This window comes from Entelurus aequoreus, linkage group LG12, assembly GCF_033978785.1.
Source record: "Entelurus aequoreus isolate RoL-2023_Sb linkage group LG12, RoL_Eaeq_v1.1, whole genome shotgun sequence".
NCBI classification, from domain to species: Eukaryota; Metazoa; Chordata; class Actinopteri; order Syngnathiformes; family Syngnathidae; genus Entelurus; species Entelurus aequoreus.
This window is the reverse complement of record NC_084742.1, coordinates 31,686,480-31,703,923: the sequence shown is the minus strand read 5'-3', so window position 1 is coordinate 31,703,923 and position 17,444 is coordinate 31,686,480. Positions and strand designations below refer to the sequence as shown.

The 17,444-nt window shown below is 40.5% G+C and overlaps 1 protein-coding gene across 3 annotated transcripts in view; it reads left to right on the top strand.

Moving 5' to 3' along the window:
* Positions 1–4,428: 4,428 nt before the first annotated feature.
* Positions 4,429–17,444, top strand: part of lmo3 (LIM domain only 3) — a 100,940-nt gene continuing 87,924 nt past the window's right edge. The window contains exons 1-3 of one of the 3 annotated variants that reach the window (XM_062065679.1): positions 4,429–4,581; positions 4,647–4,829; positions 16,609–16,822. In XM_062065679.1, coding sequence (XP_061921663.1) covers positions 16,617–16,822 — 206 coding nt within the window. In that variant the 5' untranslated portion in view covers positions 4,429–4,581; positions 4,647–4,829; positions 16,609–16,616. Of the gene's footprint in view, positions 4,582–4,640; positions 4,830–8,584; positions 8,732–16,608; positions 16,823–17,444 lie in introns of those variants that run through there. The other 2 variants (XM_062065680.1, XM_062065678.1) reach the window with 2 other exon arrangements.

Genomic DNA, 17,444 nt, shown 5'->3' with positions numbered 1-17,444 from the left:
CATGTGCTTTGTGGACTTGGAGAAGGCATTCGACCGTGTCCCTCAGGAAGTCCTGTGGAGAGTGCTCAGAGAGTATGGGGTATCGGACTGTCTGATTGTGGCGGTCCGCTCCCTGTATGGTCAATGTCAGAGCTTGGACACGTTTCCAGTGAGGGTTGGACTCCGCCAAGGCTGCCCGTTGTCACCGATTCTGTTCATAACTTTTATGGACAGAATTTCTAGGCGCAGTCAGGGCGTTGAGGGGATTCGGTTTGGTGGCTGCTTTTTGCAGATGATGTGGTCCTGATGGCTTCATCTGGCCAGGATCTTCAGCTCTCACTGGATCGGTTCGCAGCTGAGTGTGAAGCGACTGAGAAGAGAATCAGCACCTCCAAGTCCGAGTGCCATCTCCGGGTTGCGTAGGAGACCCTGCCCCAAGTGGAGGAGTTCAAGTACCTCGGAGTCTTGTTCACGAGTGAGGGAAGAGTGGATCGTGAGATCGACAGGCGGATCGGTGCGGCGTCCTCAGTAATGCGGACGCTGTATCGAACTGTTGTGGTGAAGAAGAAGCTGAGCCGGAAGGCAAAGTTCTCAATTTACTGGTCGATCTACGTTCCCATCCTCACCTATGGTCATGAGCTTTGGGTTATGACCGAAAGGACAAGATCACGGGTACAAGCAGCCAAAATGAGTTTCCTCCACCGGGTGGCGGGGCTCTCCCTTAGAGATAGGGTGAGAAGCTCTGTCATTTGGGAGGAACACAAACTAAAGCCACTGCTCCTCCACATCGAGAGGAGACAGATGAGGTGGTTCGGGCATCTGGTCAGGATGCCACCCGAACGCCTCCCTAGGGAGGTGTTTAGGGCACGTCCGACCGGTAGGAGGCCACGGGGAAGACCCAGGACACGTTGGGAAGACTATGTCTCCCGGTTGGCCTAGGAACGCCTCGGGATCCCCCGGGAAGAGCTGAAAGAAGTGGCTGGGGAGAGGGAAGTCTGGGCTTCCCTACTTAGGATGCTGCCCCCGCAACCCGACCTCGGATAAGCGGAAGAAGATGGATGGATAGATGGATGAAAATCTGTTAGCAGAATTTTAATCTGATCATATTTTGGTATAATATTCAGGTGTCCACCAAGAATGCCATTAGGTTTAGACTTAGGTTTCCATATTACAGTCTGGGCTTCCCTGCTTAGGCTGCTGCCCCAGCGACCCGACCTCGGATAAGCGGAAGAAGATGGATGGATGGATGGATGTTAGCTACAGTAACAAAGATTAGCACATGTACTTTGTCATTGTAGTCAAGACAAACAAAAAAATGAATGTGGCATCAATGTTGGATAATATATTAATATCATATGAAAGCAAAATAATCTTGATTAAAAAAATGTGCACACAGAGGAACACCATGTCAACATGTCAAAAATCATTTATGTATTTTGCCAAAGTCATAAATATATTTGCGGTTTCAGTTAGGTTGACATCCACTTATGTCAACATCAGTAAGCCATTCCAAAGGGTGTCGACACAAACAGGTTCCACTGCACTGGTTATTGGCGTACATTGGTAATGTTGCGAGTCATTTCTGTTTTTCTGCCTAAAATATGTGTATTTTTATATTGTTCATTATTTCACTGTGCTGGTCATTGCTAGCCTTCTGTTAAAATGTATTATATGATTTCAGCACTTCTGTTATGTTATTTTAAATCAAAGTTGGCTTAACCGTTTGCATAACTTCTCATGTTTGCTCTCTTGATCGGTGTGTATCATGCACAGATTTTCCCCGTCATCATTTAGTTATGACAGTATTTGTAAGAAGTGTAGTTTATTTGCAAGGGTTCACTTAGAGGAGCAGCTCAGCACTGTGGAAGCCATCTTCAGTTGAGTAAGGGCAATAACGCTCTGGCTAAATTTATATCAATACTAATCGATAGATGTCACTGCGTGCTAAACATCTATGCCACACGAAAAACAAACGCTGATAGTTTATGAAAACACAATTATAAGAAAATTCAAGACACAAGCATTTAAATGGGTAAATGTCAAAAAAAGCGAACACTTGGTGACCTTGGAGACTGTATATGATATTGTGGGTGCCGTAAAAAAAATTATTCACATTCAAATTGTGATTCTTATTTCCAACGATTTTGAATCAACACAAAATGTTCAATAATTCATTTTTAATAGGAAAGTTTTTTCAGGTCATCTTCTCGCTTACTCGTTGCACACATAAGTCAGCAGTGTTTTAGCTACTTGTAAATCACTAATCCTTGCCTCCATGGCGACAAATAAAGTATGTTTCTTACAAGGATCATCCCTGCAGGACAAGGAATAGCTAAACATGCTTCACTACACACCGTAGCTCACCGGCGTCAAAATGTAAACAAACACCATTGGTGGATCTACACCTAACATCCACTGTAATGATACCAAGTACAGGAGCGTATCTAGTTGGTACTATTTATTGTATTTATTTATTTGAATTAGGACAATGCATATTCATCAACATAGAACAACAATGTAAATATGCCGAAGTTGGCACAATAGCTAATTTACTACTATGATTACGTCGATATTTTTTGGCATCACAACATATTATTTCAGGGGGGGTTGTATATTTTTGTTTGTTTGTTTATAAACTCAGGAAATATGTCCCTGGACACATGAGGACTTTGAATATGACCAATGTATGATCCTGTAACTACTTGGTATCGAATTGATACCCCAATTTGTGGTATCATCCAAAACTAATACTAAGAATCAATAGATGAATTTTGGTGTAGAAAGCCATATGTGTGAATGCTTCGGAGCATTGAATGTTGAAATAGTTTGAATGTTGAAGGGTTTGAATTTCCAGGAAAACGAGAATTTGGTTTGGAACTTGAGAAAGTGTTAGTTTCAATGTCCACGATGAGTGAATGAAAAATAATAATACTTAGATGAATTGTGGTGTAAAGAACCATAAGTGTGAATGCTTTGGAGCATTCACACTAAGTTGAAGAATAAATAGATGCATTTTGGTGTAGAAAACCATATGTGTGAATGCTTTGGAGCATTCACACAATAACCGGGCTATAATCAGTATCGGCCAATATTCAAGTGGTATGTAGGGCTGTGAATCTTTGGGTGTCCCACGATTCGATTCAATATCAATTTTTTTTCAATTCAATACGATTTTCAAATCAAAAACAATTTTTTCCCGATTCAAAACGAAAACATTCAATACATAAGATTTCAGCAGGATCTACCCCAGTCTGCTGACATGCAAGCAGAGTAGTAGATTTTTGTAGAAAGCTTTTATAATTGTAAAGGAAAATGTTTTAACTGATTGCAATAATGTAAATTTGTTTTAACTATTAAACGAACCAAAAAAATGACTTATTTTATCTTTGTGAAAATATTGGACACAGTGTGTTGTCAAGCTCATGAGATGCGACGCAAATGTAAGCCACTGTGACACTATTCATTTTTTTTATTTTTCATAAATGTCTAATGATAATGTCAATGAGGGATTTTTAATCACTGCTATGTTGAAATGTTAACTAATATTGATACTGTTGTTGATAATATTCACTTTTGTTTCACTACTTTTGGTTTGTTCTGTGTCGTGTTTGTGTCTCCTCTCAATTGCTCTGCTTATTGCAGTTCTGAGTGTTGCTGGGTCGGGTTTGGTTTTGGAATTGGATTGCATTTTTATGGTATTGCTGTGTATTGTTTTGTTGGGTTGATGAATTTAAAAAAATAAAAATAAAAATAAATGAAAATAAAAAAAATAAAAATCAATTTTTAAAAAAATGAGAATCGATTCTGAATCGCACAACGTGAGAATCGCGATTCGAATTCGAATCGATTTTTTCCCACACCCCTAGTATGTAGGGACTGCACTGATTTTTTGCAGTTATCATATGGATGATCTAAGAAGATGGAAGTACAGTAGAGGGGGGAAATGATAATGATAAATGATAAATGGGTTATACTTGTATAGCGCTTTTCTACCTTCAAGGTACTCAAAGCGCTTTGACAGTATTTCCACATTTACCCATTCACACACACATTCACACACTGATGGCGGGAGCTGCCATGCAAGGCGCTAACCAGCAGCCATCAGGAGCGAGGGTGAAGTGTCTTGCCCAAGGACACAACGGACGTGACTAGGATGGTAGAAGGTGGGGATTGAATCCCAGTAACCAGCAACCCTCTGATTGCTGACACGGCCACTCTACCAACTTCGCCACGCCGTCAAAAGCTCTCCCTTGACAAATATTATCACAACACAATATATTTAAACTTCCTGTGTCACTCCCTTTTTTTTTTCTTTTTTTTTTGACAGACTCCCAGTGACAAGTCTGGCTTGACTACAAAAGGTTAGCAGATCTGACTGTCAATAGGGTCTGGTGAGTGGGAGGAGACATGGAGGTGAGGTGGGTAGTGATTGGGAGGAGGCGCTTTGAGAGAAAGAGATACTTTGATATTTCGGAATGTAAGGAGGGTGAATGTGGAGAACTGGAGGTTGGGGATCTAATTACCGGGCCATAATTGGGGGCTGGGGAATAGGGTTGCCGTCCTCTCAACTCGCTGCAGATCAATTATGTTAAGAGAACATCTGTAAGTAGAGCTTAATGAGGTCCATTAGAGCAACATGCGCTGCCTTCCCTAACGGTGCTTGTCAGCTTCTAGGATGAGCTGGAGTGTGCTGCTGACTGGGGACCTGCTGGAGGGGCTTAAATAGCAGAGCCGGGCTCCACTTCTCAACCAGTCAGACGGCCGTGGCGAGGAGTCCGGGACTGGAAGCTGGAGTTAAAGGACGTGAGGAAGTTAGACTCGTCTTCAACACCCCCTATCTGCACCTCAAGGTATGTGTTCACACTTCAAATACCCCTTTTTTTGGCTGTGCGTAAAACGTGCGTAAAAGTCGGATGGGGCTAAATATTCGAAGTCAAATGGAATTAGTCATGCAAATAAAGTGGCGCTGTGCGTTGTGTGTTTACGTCGCCGCGCGTCCGTCCTCCATCCGCGCGGAGGATGAGTAATTGGCGGAACGCGTGTGAGTGAAAGGCGGGTGGAAGGTGGCGGCAGACCTCGCACACTCTGCAGCAAATTGCGTGATTACCCGTGATAGGCCGACTTGGAATAATTCAATCCATGACAAAACCTAATTACGGCCAGGTAATACCCCTGTCAGCTTTAATGCATCTCATCACTCATAATGGCGCGCCAAGAGCATTTTATGACCCATCTCATTATCCCGGCTTTTTTTTTTCTTTTTTTGGGGCGAGGGGGGGCCTCAAACCCTGCATGTCTCCTCAGCATCACAATGTTTTCATGGGTGACTTGTCTGGCTTCTGGAGGCATTATTTACTTTACTTGTGTCCAATCATAAGATAAGTGGTCATTTGAATAAAATACACAACATCATTGGATTTATTTGTTATCTTATATATACATATATACATACAGTATACTGTAATCACTACAACATTATATTTGGAATGTGGAAAACGTGTGTAGAGAAAGTATTCTGAAAGTTGTTCTGCGTGTTTAATGTGGAGCAGATAACTTGCAGGGCGCTTAATCGCATGTCGAAAAGACATACAGGCAAATATTATAAATCTTGAGTGACATTTTTTGTCAAAAATATGCATATTTAAATATATAGCCCAAGTAGAGAGTACCAGTCAAATAGTGTAATATCGCCATCTTGTTTAGGTATGCAGTACCAATGGGGTACATGATACCTTTGTGGGTACCATCTGATGGCTACTATACTGTGTTATGTGGATTTAGATTAAAAACTGTTGCACTTTATATACCTCTGCACTTTAAATGATGCTGCTAAAACACTGTAACTTGACCGCACACTGATGTGTAACTCTCCCTTCTTGTATTGCATTTTAAATTGCTTTTCATTATGTCATTTCAATGTTGTTGTGTATTTTTAATATTGTGTCATTTTAATTGGGGATGCTAAATGTGTAATAAAAGGACGACGGATGGAAATTAGCCTGGTACTAAATCTGGTGCAGCCGTCTTTTTTAATGTAACTGCACATTGTCCTTCAAATAAACAAATACAATAACAACTGTATAGAACCAGTACATTAGTTAAGCGACTTTTGTGGCAGGAAAATAATTTACAGTATTTCAATATAGTGCAAATAGCCTATATACTGCTTTCTAAAAATGTGACATTTTACTATATTCATGTTCAATTTGTAGCTCAATTAATTCTGCAGACGAACAATTGAATGTCGATAAGACATGCCTTAATACAGCCCTCCCTCGTTTATCGCGGTTAATTGGTTCCAAACATGACCAAATAGGAATCAAATATTTTCATAACATTTTTACTACCTTCTAAACAAAGACTGTAATATTATGAGAACCCTTTAGACATTAAATAACACCATTTAGTCACCTTTACACTCTTTTAATCCCATATAATAATGCTGCCTGAGGCTGAGCCAATCAGTGCCACACTACTGAACAGTGCGCTCCGATTGGTTTGATCTCCTCTGATGTCCAATACTGCTATAGTATTGATATTACGATAAAGCACAAATATTAAATCTTTGAAAGTCGAGTGACATTTTTTACTATTTTGTCGTGGTGCGACAAAAAATCCCTTTATCATAGTACAGTGTTTTATTTTCCTATATTCAAATAGTGTTATTGTTCAAACTGCATGTGTGTAATGTTACAGTGGCCAAAAAATATATCTTGGTAAATAAAACCTTTGCTTTTAATGAATACTTGGGCCTACTACGCTACTGTGTTTTGACGACTGTCAATATGGTGGTACTTTTTCTGAAGGCGTATTTGTTGAAAAAACTGACAACCACAGATCTATTCAATTTCGAACTCAAATAAGTTCCCAGGATTGTCAAAAAGACGGATTTTAAGTGACTTTTTTTCGGCATAATACTTCATCAAAAGACCAAAAAAAACATGTGTATCAATGTAGCACAAGTATAAACATGTACAAAAGTTGATTGATTATTTGTTTTACTATTTATGCAATCTATTCCATTTGGAGTGTCATGGAATCCACAGGATGCTCAATCGATTGACAAAAAGAATGTTTTGGTGCAAGTGAAGGAGTTTTTCAGAATCAGAATCAGAATAGTTTTATTGCCATTGTTTGAGAACGGGTTCACAAACTAGGATTTTTTTCTTGGTACAATCGTGCAACATAAAACAACACAGAATAGGTAATAAAAATGAGTTGTAACTGAGCTATCAGATCTAGTTGTTGCTCATGTGTCTGATGGTTTTTGGTAAGTGATGTTTCGGTTCTCAATCTAAGCATGATATATTTTTTTAGCTCTTTTTCAAACTTTAAGAGCATTCTTAGTCACTTTTTTCATGTTGAAAAGTGTAATGTTTGTAAATGGTCTTTGTGCTGCTGTGGGGTAAGTACATGATGAGGAGGAGGAACTTTAGGAGGTCTGCAGAATTGAGCTCACTTTTTGACACACTTCTTTTTGGTTCGCTGACATTTTGATTGATTGATTGATTGATTGATTGATTGATTGATTGATTGATTGATTGATTGAGAAGTATTGAATCCATATAATGCTTTAAATAGGTAAATGGATGGCACAAAAAGCCAAAAGGGTTGTTTCCATTGGGAAACATTTGATACATTCAATAATAAAATATAAATAATCTGTACCATGTATATAAAAAATTACATTAAAAAGAATGGATACATTATGTACATATACACAGTATACATGTCAGGTGATTTGAAATACAATATATACAAAAAATGGGGGGTGGGGGGGTATACACTATGTACATGACTATGCACATGTTGACTCCAAGAGTGTGCAAAACAGAATGAGAAAATATAAATACACTATAACCACTGGTTACAGTGTATACACTATAACCACTGGTTATAGTGTATTGGGGATCAATTTTGGTTCAGATCAGGTAGAGGTTGAGCTGAGCCAGGATTTTAATGGCAGTTTTAAAATTTAGTTGGGAAGTTCGAATTTTAAGGTCTGTTGGTAGTGCATTCCACAGTGTGGTGGCACAATAGTAGAATGCATTTTTTTCCCCCCCATGAGAGTCTTGAATTTGGGGGGCGGGGGGGTCGAGGTCTGAGGAACTCCCTCTGGTGTAGTACCTGTGAGCATCACTTACTCTGGTGAAATAGTTGGACAGGTACTTGGGGGACAGTTTCTCGGAGTATTTTGAACACCAGGCACATTGCGATTTGGTGTACTCTTTCCTCAACTCTTTCCTCAACATTTGCACTTTTACAAACCCCGCTTTATTGATTTTTTTTTTTTTTTTTTTCGTCCGCACTGTTGCAAAAAACGGCGATCGGGCGAAACTGCTGGGATTAGAAGGTGTATGCAAGGCAGAGGAGAAGCATCTCTTTGTCGGGCTGTCATTCGCCTCTCTCTCGCTCTCTCTCCCTCTCTCTCTCACACACACACATACACACACACACACTCACACACACACACACACACACACACAGATCCACTGAGCGCAAAACGCCACACTCGCAGCTTCAGATCGGAACCTGCACTTTTTTTTTTTTGTATTTTTATTTTCTCGTCGGCTGGACTGCACCCCCTCCCTCCAGCCTGATATATACATACATACATACATACAGTATATATATATGTGTGTGTATATATATATATATACATAAATAAGCAAGCTGCTCTCCTGGACCTGCTGGTGCATGGTGCATGCTGCTGAAGCGGCTCAACAAATGCAGAAAAGGGACAAAAGTTTCGGTAAGGCGTCTTTTCTTGTGGCTTGCTGTGCTCGTCTGCTTGCGTTGAATGTGTTTGCTGCAACCCCGCACAGTTGATCCGACCTGCTGCTGCAAGAAACAATCATTTTTTTTCACCCACCACCAAAAAAGGCGTCGAAATGAGCGCTTAGAGTCAGTGCACGTTATTGGCTTTTAGCAGCGCCGCGCTGCCATGGCAACAGTAATTAAAACCGATAGCAGTGATAATGGTGTTGGGGGTGCGCCTGTCCGCGGTCCTTCCTCCGGTGATGGTGCATATGGGGCCGGGGAAGCGCAGCGGCTTCAGTCCGCAATGAGAGCGGAGAAAAGCGGCTGTAAGCCAAGGGAGGATAGGTCGCTAAACAGGAGTGGTGGGCGATACTGAACATTTTAGTGTCGATCCAATACCAAGTAAAGCTATGACCAGTCTTGTCAATACTGATACTTTTTTTTTTTTTTTTTTACTACAACATTTGTTTATAATATCAGGATAAAACACAGGAAAAAAACTATTTTAGATTTCAAAATCAATAATGTGAATAAAAACTACAATAAAAGACTAAAAAAAAATTGTAATAAAAAAAATGATAAAAAGCTAAAGTGAACTGTAAAAAAAAAAAACTGTCAAAAGTGTTGATTTCGGCCCAAAAATGTTGCACCTCAGGACATGAAGCTGATATCGTAGAAATAGATCATGTTTTCTGATTCAAAATGTAAATATACTGTAGATACAAGTTATTAAAAAGAGCTTTTTGTATACAGTACGTCCATGTACTGATGCTGCAGTTGCTTGTCGTCAGTAAACACGTCGATTTCATCACTAGTTTCAATCAGGTCTTTCATTAACTATAATGTCAACATTTGGATCGACCGGTGTTGAATGATACCAATATTGGCGATACTAGTACTTGAAATAGCTAAGCGTCATTGAATGAGTTTGCCTTCAATTGATTATAATCAGAGAAAAACACAGGGCAAAGATTTCAGATACATTTTTAAAATCAATAACAATGTGCCAATATTGACACACAATACAACAGAAGCACAGAACAAAAAGAAATTGTTGTAAAATCTGTTTCCTGTTGGCCCCGCTGTGGACTGGACTCCCGCTGATGTGTTGGATCCACTGTGGACTGGACTTTCACAATGTTATGTCAGACCCACTCGACATCCATTGCTTTCGGTCTCCCCCAGAGGGGGGGGGGGGGGGGGGGTTACCCACATATGCGGTCCTCTCCAAGGTTTCTCATAGTCATTCACCGACGTCCCACTGGGGTGAGTTTTTCCTTGCCCGTATGTGGGCTCTGTACCGAGGATGTCGTTGTGGCTTGTACAGCCCTTTGAGACACTTGTGATTTAGGGCTATATAAATGAACATTGATTGATTGATTGATAAAAAAAGAAAATAAAAAAGTATGATAAAAGCAGCAGAAAACTGTAACAAATCTGTAATGTCTATTCCATAACTACATAGTTTCAATCCTTCAATTAGGCGGCGACTTGTCCAGGGTGTACCCCGCCTTCCGCCCAAATGCAGCTGACATAGGCTCCAGCACCCCCGCGACCCCAAAAGGGACTAGTGGTAGAAAATGGATGGATGGATAGTTTCAATCCGATCTTCCATTAGCTAATTGTCAACATTTGGAACGACCCACACAGAAAATGTGGATATTGATATCATACCAAAATGCAGAGAACAACAGTTGAAAGGGTTAAAGATCGTTAAATGATTTTGCCTTCAATTGATTAAAATCAAAATAAAACACAGGACTAAAATTGTGGATAAACATTGGTTTTATCAACATCCTTATTTGTGAACGCACAGCAAAATAGGACAATTTCATACGGGCAAACATTGCGCGTAAGTTTGCATATTTCCACAGGACAAAGTACCAAAACAAAGACGCGGTAGATACTGCAAAATAGCTCACTATAGGGCCAAATAAAATTGTGTGTTGTAGCACACTGTGTAGAAGAGTCACGACAGTGTGACGTGTTGTGCCATAAAGTGCTGCCTATGGCGCATGCGTGTCATTGCATCAGTTGCTGTAAATACAGCCCTGTGAGCACTCCTTGGCTATAACACGAGTGCCAGCACTTTGGCAAAGAAGGTGAGGAACGCGATTGAATCCAAGAAAGAACCTTAGAGAATCACAAAGGTGGCGTCCGATCCTCGCCGTCTTCACCAGTAAGAGTTTTCGATCAAGGTAAACGTCATCCGTCATTTATATGTATGTTGCATTGTTTTCTGCATGTCAAACTATTTTCTATTGTAAGGTATCTGGAACGGATTCATTGGATCTACAGGATTTACAGGACAGAGAGAGACGGCTTGCTTTGAAATCATTTGGCTGTTTATGAGGATATGTGACACAGATATTCATTACAAAGAAGAGATAACTGAAAAATATTGTGATCATCAAACTATTATCGATCCGACACTGGCACAACATTGGTATCAGTAATATCAACATTTGTATCGGCCCTCCCACCCCTACTAAACTGATATCATTAAGGCTGTGAGCAGCTGTGATTCCCCCTTTCCCTTTATGGAGGCTTTTGTTTGAGCACTCCCACCCCCTCTTGCACCGGCAATCGGAAGAGCGTGGTGGCCGAATTCCTGCCATGCTTCTCCGCTTCTTCTTTTTTGAGTTGATTGCACAGTGAGAAGAAAAAAAAAGAGGGGAGGGAGGGGAGTCTTTTGGTTTGGTAATGAGCAGCGACTTTGTAGTGTTAACGAGGCTGCAGGACGGCTCAGTGCAAGCTGAACAGGCGCGGCTGGAGGGGAGAGGAACCTGGGCGCCCCGCTCTCTAAATCCAGCCAATTAACAAATCAACAGCCGCAACTCAGTGGAACAAATTATAGAAGCTCTCCGGCGCACCGCGGATGGATTTTTACTGCATGTGCACGTCATGCAGGGACTAAAAACACATGTACTGTACTCATTTTCCAAGGTTTCTCATTGTAGCCCATTGGGTTGAGTTTTTCCTTGCCCTGATGTGGGATCTGAGCCGAGGATGTCCTTGTGGCTTGTGCAGCCCTTTGAGACACTCGTGATTTAGGGCTATATAAATAAACTTTGATTGATTGATTCAATGAATGCATTCATGTCATGGCGGCCTAAAAAGGTTGCATCTCATGCACATGAAGCGGATATTGTAGAAATAGATCATGTTTCTGATTCAAAATGCAAGTATACTGTAAGATACAGGTTATTAAAAAGAGCATTTTGTAAAAAGTACTTCAATGTACTGATGCTGTAGTTGCTCATCATCAGTAAACACGTGGGTGCGCCTTAGTACAAAAAGCTGATCACTATCACGTGCATGGCTCTTATTCAAAATATACATTTACTTTGTATGCTGTGCAGGGACTAAAAACAGAGAATTTTGGTTTTGGCACATAGTTGCATGTTAGTGGGATTTCAAAAACACCTGTTGGCGCTCAGTATCACAAAAAGCTGACAATTGTAGTCAAATCATCCATCCATCTATTTTTACCGCTTGTCCCTCTCGGGGTCCCAGGGGGAGCTGGAGCCTATCCCAGCTGCATTCGGGCGGAAGGCGGGGTACACCCTGGACAAGTCGCCACCTCATCGCAGGGCCCACACAGATAGACAGCATTCACACTTTAGGGCCTATTTAGCATTGCCAATCAGCCTATCCCCATGTGGTTCTTTAAAAAAAAGCATGCAAATATGCTCAGGCATTCAGGGACTAAAGCACAGAGTTTTGTAATGGAGGTACAGTATTCACTGTGCTTGCATGTTATTGGTATACTTTCAAATAACACGTATATGCGCTAACACAAATGCAGTAGAAATAGATTGCTCCTATTGAAAATGCAATCAAGGGTGTTTTGTTATAGCACATCTACAGTATATGTGGATCTACATATTACCACCCAATTACTGTACATCCATCTTAAGAACTGTACTGTATATTGCATCATTGAAATAATTCCAGGTGTATTCTTTGTACTCTGACGAATTTGACATCATCCATAAGAAAACTGCAAATGCACTTCATTCAGACTCCAAAGTACAAACGTTTGAAATAGGTATAAAGTAGATTCACTTTGTTCAAAGGCGAAATCAGGAGTTTGAATAAGAATTGATGTTATAGGCTCATCCATAATGAAACAATAGCCTACAGTTTTTGCATGCTTTTTAGCACCAGAAGTCCAATTGACTTACAAGTGAGGATATACTGTATGTAGGGCTGAAAACACACTTAGACTTGAATAGACGTACCTTTTACTAAGTTGAGGATGACACAGGGCTCAAACACTGAAGACTCAATCTAAATGCTATATATGTCGCCCCCACCCAAAACAAAACAAAAAACTTTACATATGACTATAGCCCGATGAAAACTTACTTATTCATAATGTAAGTGTACTGCAGGTAGATATTACTGGGTGCTGTGTCAGGAACAAACAAAACTTGCATAAATCAGTCAGTGCACTTTTTAAAAAATGTATAAATTAATCTCAAAATTGATGACCAATTCTTAGTGCAAGGATATTAGTTACATGTCACTGAGGACAAAAAGACTTAACATTTGGACAGATATAGATGCATTATCTAAAGAGGGAGATATTGGAGGTGGAATTAACATATACAAAATGTTCAATATTAATAGAACTGACATTTTCTAAATGGAAGGATATCTTAGGTGCAAAACACATTAGATCTTCTGAATTGGTCTGGGCTGTCCAACCTAGGGGCCATTTGCATTTATTTATTTATTTTTTTTTTATTTAATTTTTTTATTGGCCCCTCTGTATGTTGTAAACTATACTTACATGAATTGGCTTGGTTTTAGCATCATAATGTACAAAATGTATTCAAAACCTAAAACATAAAATTTGTTTTTTTCAATAATGTATTATTTTTTTCTATGTTATAATAGTATCAATTTATTCATATATTTATTGAAGTAAATAAATAAATAAAAAAACAAATTTTAGTGAAAAAAAATGAATGCTTCATTACACTACATTTACAAACTTTATAAACTAAATGAAAGACTAATGTACTTTTAGTAAAGGCCACATTCCGTCAAATTGGCTACGACATAAAACAGAAACATTTTACGAGAAACAACTTCCTGCCTTTGTTAGTGGAACCTGAGGAGGATCATCCTCATGATTTCCAACTCCCAAGGAACAGAGTGTGTGTGTGTGTGTGTGTGTGTGTGTGTGTGTGTGTGTGTGTGTGTGTGTGTGTGTGTGTGTGTGTGTGTGTGTGTGTGTGTGTGTGTGTGTGTGTGTGTGTGTGTGTGTGTGTGTGTGTGTGTGTGAGCGGGGGACAAAAGAGGAAAGGGAGTATGCCACTCCTCCGAGAATAGTGGAAGAATACTAATTCTCCCCACCCTTTTTTTTTTAGTTGGTCCCCCAGTGGACCAACAAAGGCGCTCCACAGAGAGCTCAGCCCAAACAATACAGAAGGTCTACAAAGCTTCTCGTCTGTAGCCCCGCCCTCTTTAAACACAGAGGATGTATCTAAAAAAACAAAAAAAAACACGGTGGAGATCTGCAGTGTGAAACTTTTCTTTTGTGTCCGTGTTGGTGCCGTTTGTTGACATTTACCGAGACCCAACCTTAATTTGCAAGTCTTAGAAAGTGGAAACTGTTTTATTTCACACATTTTGTAGCATTATTACTACTTAGAAGTTGGGAAAATCCTCTTGACCCATAAGATGCCAAAGCGATAAACGCCCTAAACAACTTTGTGCTGTCCCAAAGTGATGCTTGACTACAGTAGGGATGGCGTGAGAGGGGGTGTTAAACATTTTGTAATGCAGTCTGCTGAAAATGATGGAAAGTGCCACTCTACATAGCAACTGATGCTGTGGTCAAAGTTCGAATTGCCAAAAAACACTTTTGAAAATATTCAATACTCTACTGGGGCAGCACGGTGGAGTTTGCACGTTCTCCCCGTGACTGCGTGGGTTCCCCCCGGGTACTCCGGCTTCCTCCCACCTCCAAAGACATGCACCTGAGGATAGGTTGATTGGCAACACTAAATTGGCCTTAGTGTGTGAATGTAAGTGTGAATGTTGTCTGTCTATCTGTGTTGGCCCTGCGATGAGGTGGCGACTTGTCCAGGGTGTACACCGCCTTCCGCCCTAATGCAACTGAGATAGGCTCCAGCACCCCCCACGACTCCAAAGGGGACAAGCGGTAGAAAAATGGATGGATGTAACACTCTACTGCCATCTGGCGACCAAAGTGGATAGTGCACCGGCCAATTTGTCACTTTTCATGTGTCAGGCAAACTGTGACGAACAGGGCCATATAAATCCCCTACCCACTGTGGGTGTCATGTGACAATCCCAGGATATGGTTGCTCCTAACACTATCGGTAATAGTATTAGTAAGTAAGTAACGATGTGGAAGTCGCTTCCTAGCGGTCCCATTGTCAGACACGGCACAGGAGCCAAGCGTGCAGGTTTTAAAAAGGTTTTAATAATGTTTTCACAAAAGGTTTCAGTCATGTCCGTATCCTCTCTCCCCTCCTGCTCCCGGCCGCTTACTGTTAAAGACAACAGATGATTAGATTAACACTTACCACCTGTGAAATCTAATTACCTGCCAGCTGTGTCTTGCCTTCAGCACTGCCATGCCCCCGTCTGATGGTGCTCTGTCCTCAGCACTATAGACAGAGGCGGTGACTTTTGCTCCTGCAGGCAGCGCTGGCTACATCTCCCTCCATAAACGACTAATTTCAAAGTCGACTAAACGATTATTTGACTAACCAGTTTATGAAGCGTATTCATATTCAGTGGCGCTTATTTTTTATTTCAGCTTTCTAGCTTTTGATAGCTAACAAAAAATAGGATTAGTACATTTGAAATATGTATTTATAAACTATGCAGATCATTAGGCTGCAACAAAATAAGTACTCCACTAAATGTTTGCCAATGTATTAGCAATGGCAGTCAATGTGCTGATGAGAACAAATAATCACTTTGTATGTATAGCAGCAATAAAACCAAACAATTAAACAGCAGCAAAGCTATTGAGCTTCCGCAAAAAAGAAAAGTGTGTTGTGATGATTATGATGTGTTTGGAAAGTAACACACGGGTCTAAAACCAAAGCTGGTGAACTTTGGCTAAAATAATGGGTACAACCTGCTCAGTGGCCTTGTGGTTGGAGTGTCCGCCCTGAAATCGGTAGGTCGTGAGTCATACCAACGACTATAAAAATGGAACCCATATGGGCACTCAGCATCAAGGGTTGGAATTGGGGGTTGAATCACCAAAAATGATTCCCGAGCGCGGCCACCGCTGCTGCTCACTGCTCCCCTCACCTCCCAGGGGGTGGAAAGAGGGAATGGGTCAAATGCAGACGATAATTTCACCACACCTAGTGGTACTTTAACTTTAAAAGCTTTTTTGCACACAACTCCGTCCCCCATTGTTAGCAAGCTAACTGGCTGACTGAGAAGAGTTGGAGATCGCATCCTTCAGATGCCATGAAAAGCAAGTTTTGCTTTGCAAATCAAGTTATTTATCAAATATTTTAAAGTTTATTAATTTGTTATTTCAAGTTATTTGTGACTTTAACATGTTTAGGGTGAAATATTCCCGTACTCACAATATTTTCAATGGAATGGTCGCAGGATTTTTCCCTTTCTGTTGCTTGATCGAGTATTTTCGTTTCCGTCCGGAAAAACACGAGAAAAAATGTCTCCATTGTTTGAGAAAAAATTTGCATAATTTTAATTGGTGAACATCAAAATCCAACCCAGACATTATGTTTGTAAAATCGTAAAATCACGACCTTTCTCGTAACAGTTTGATGGCGTACTCTAAATACTGTGGTGTGTGTGCGATCGTCCTCTTAATCCCTCTGTCTGAACTTGTCGCAGGTATACAAATGCTTTCCGTCCAGCCGGACACGAAGCCAAAAGGCTGTGCCGGCTGCAACCGGAAGATAAAGGACCGCTACCTGCTGAAGGCCCTCGACAAGTACTGGCACGAAGACTGCCTGAAATGTGCCTGCTGCGACTGCAGGCTGGGCGAGGTGGGCTCCACGCTCTACACCAAAGCCAACCTCATCCTCTGCCGGAGAGACTACCTACGGTAAGGGACGCCGCCGACATTTTAAGCCACCAGTGAACATTCGGCGTCACGGCCGATACACTGATGATGTTCGCAGTTCAAGAGGCTTAAGTACTTAGTCTTGTTGGAACAATATTTTTGAGCAGTTGCACCTTTCCTTCAATAGAAGTCACTTTGCAGGAATGGCCATTTACTCATGTATGTTTCAGACAGTCAAAAATTACAGTAAAATTTAAAAAAAAAGGTTTAACAGAGAAAGCAGCTTAGAGTAGTGTTGTAACGATACCAATATTTTGGTACCGGTACTAAAATTATTTCGATACTTTTAAGTACTTTTCTAAATAAAGGGGACCACAAAAAAATTGCATTATTGGCTTTATTTTAACAAAAAATCTTAGGGTACATTAAACATATGTTTCTTATTGCAGTTAAGTTCTTAAATAAAATAGTGAACATACAAAACAACTTGTCTTTTAGTAGTAAGTAAAAAACAAAGGCTCCTAATTAGTCTGCTGACATATGCAGTAACATATTGTGTCATTTATCATTCTATTATTTTGTCAACATTATTATTATTAAAGGCCTACTGAAATGATTTTTTTTTATTTAAACGGGAATAGCAGATCCATTCTATGTGTCATAC